Source organism: Sinocyclocheilus grahami, unplaced genomic scaffold, assembly GCF_001515645.1.
Source record: "Sinocyclocheilus grahami isolate Dianchi unplaced genomic scaffold, SAMN03320097.WGS_v1.1 scaffold492.1, whole genome shotgun sequence".
Lineage (NCBI taxonomy): Eukaryota > Metazoa > Chordata > Actinopteri > Cypriniformes > Cyprinidae > Sinocyclocheilus > Sinocyclocheilus grahami.
Window position 1 is genome coordinate 22022 of NW_015505671.1, and position 2181 is coordinate 24202.

Sequence of the window (2181 nt, forward strand, 5' to 3'; positions counted from 1 at the left end):
AATATACCAAGCACAGCGCAAATTAGCGTAGTTGCAAATAAAGAAATAAAGAAGCCACAGCACGTTGAAAAGAACTGAAGGCCCAGAAATGCTAGAAGTTTTGATAGAGCTGGTATTGCATGACTCCTAGTTGAGGGTTCCAAGTCGTCTTTTGTTTCCTGAAGCAAATTAAAAATAACATGGCTTGGCAAACGATGATTTTGTGTTCTTCTTGCATTCCAAATAAATTACGTGTGGAAATAAATCTTCCCCCTTCTACCACGCGCTCTCTGTTCTCTACTGTGCCTCCTCTAGCAACAAATTACAGCCATTTCAAGTGCAAAATAGTTTAAGACGTGCTTTTTTGGGGTTTTAAATAATGGCGCAAATGCCAGTAATTTGACGAGCGCAAACGTTAGTAAAATGCGTTGCGTGATTCATTTTAATACTCTCCTCCCATACATTTTGCGTCTGAAAGGGAAACTCCTAGAAATGCATATTCAATAATGTCAGGTGCAAAAATAACTGTCCACACCTTTTCAGCGCTAATTCTTCACTGCGCATCTTTAGTAAAACCTGACAGTACTATTTTAATGCCAAAAGACGGTTTGCGCTGGCGCAAGCTGTTAGTAAAACTGGCCCTTAGTGTTTACATGCAAACATGAACGGTACAGGAGAAACGACTCTAAGAATCCCAACATTTTCAACACACACAAAAGTCTGGACTTACCCATCACCAGCAGAGCACAGACTTTCACTGAGTAGTGCAAGTATGGGAACTGGGACGCACACAGTCAGTCTTAAACTACAGTAATCACACAGGACTCTCTACCCACAATGCACTGGCTAGGACGTACAGTGGAGGCTGGTGGTGGAGGCCGAGCTGCTTCTGTAGGCCTCAGAGCCTCTTCCTCCTCCTCCTCTTCCTCAGGGGTCTGGGGCGGGGCCAGGTCAGGACACTGCCCAATCTCTGCGTTCTCAAACGCCACGGGCTGAGAGAAATCCACGGGCCTGTTTCATTGACAGACACAACACACAGCCGCTCTTGAGGGAACAATGACACAACGTGACTCCAATCAGGTGAATAATGAACACGCTTATGAGCAAGGACAGACTCATTTAAATCAGTCTGGTAGAGGGCAATGGGGTTCGCTCTAGTGGAAAAGACGCACAGCCCACTGGCAGAGATTCATACTCCTCATTAGAGCAAGAAAAACTCTGATTATTAATGTCATACAGCGTTTAGCTTATGACTGCACCTCAAAAGGAAACAAGGAAGGAAGGAAAACAAGACCTTTAATCTACAGCCACGGGAGGCTGGAAAAAATGGGTCAATGTTTACAACAGTCACTGGTGTGTACAATCCAGTCGTGACATATTGCAGTGAATTGTGCTCTGGAGGTCGGCGCATTTATCTTGGCCTGGTAAAGGTGACCTCGAAAAGCTTACTAACATCTCTGCCTTGCTATTATCTGTACAACAGAAAGCTGTGACGTGCCAACATTACTGTTAAGTCTGGTGCTAAGACAGAACAAAAAGACTAGTTTCAAGGTTCTCATCACAACCAAAAAGTGGAATTGAAGCAGTCAGTCAAGTTTACATTATTTAATAAAGTGATTTCCACTTTAATTAAAAAATATACTGTATAACAAACACGATTAATGTAACTTTAAAAAAAAAAAAAAAGCTTTTGTTATAGCTTTTGGAGCAAGGGCGCCGCCATCTTGTGTGACGTCACGGGGTTGGTTCGCTCTGTTGGCCTGTAAAGTAATAAGCATTTTTTAACTTTTTGAACACACGCTTGTTTAAATGGAGGAAGACAAACTTGAAAGGACTGTTGAGGCCATAATAAGCGCAAACGCTCATGCATTTGAGCCGATACGGCGAGGGGACCGAGCAGTACAGCCGTTACGGGTAGGGTTGGGAATCGTTTGGGGTTTTTTCGATACCGGTGCCAAATCGATACTTTTAAAATGGTTCCAGTGCCTAAACGGTGCCTGAACCAGTACTTATTAAAAACAAAAATAATAAATAAATAAAAATTCCCCAAAAGATGGATTGGCCATTAGCACTATAAACACGTCTGTTTCATTCATACTGGACGCCAGAGGGCGCCCTCGCACAGAAAATCCACACATCCAGTCACAGAAGTAGCAGAACTCATGACCCTCCAGGAAATCCCTTATATGGACAAAGGCATGG

At 43.2% G+C, this 2181-nt stretch overlaps 1 protein-coding gene across 1 annotated transcript in view; it reads right to left on the reverse strand.

Annotated features, from left to right (window-relative positions):
* LOC107554145 (laminin subunit alpha-2-like) overlaps positions 1–2181 on the reverse strand; it is a 268279-nt gene that overhangs the window by 9922 nt on the left and 256176 nt on the right. The window contains 1 exon segment of the mRNA XM_016236572.1: positions 837–990. Coding sequence (XP_016092058.1) covers positions 837–990 — 154 coding nt within the window.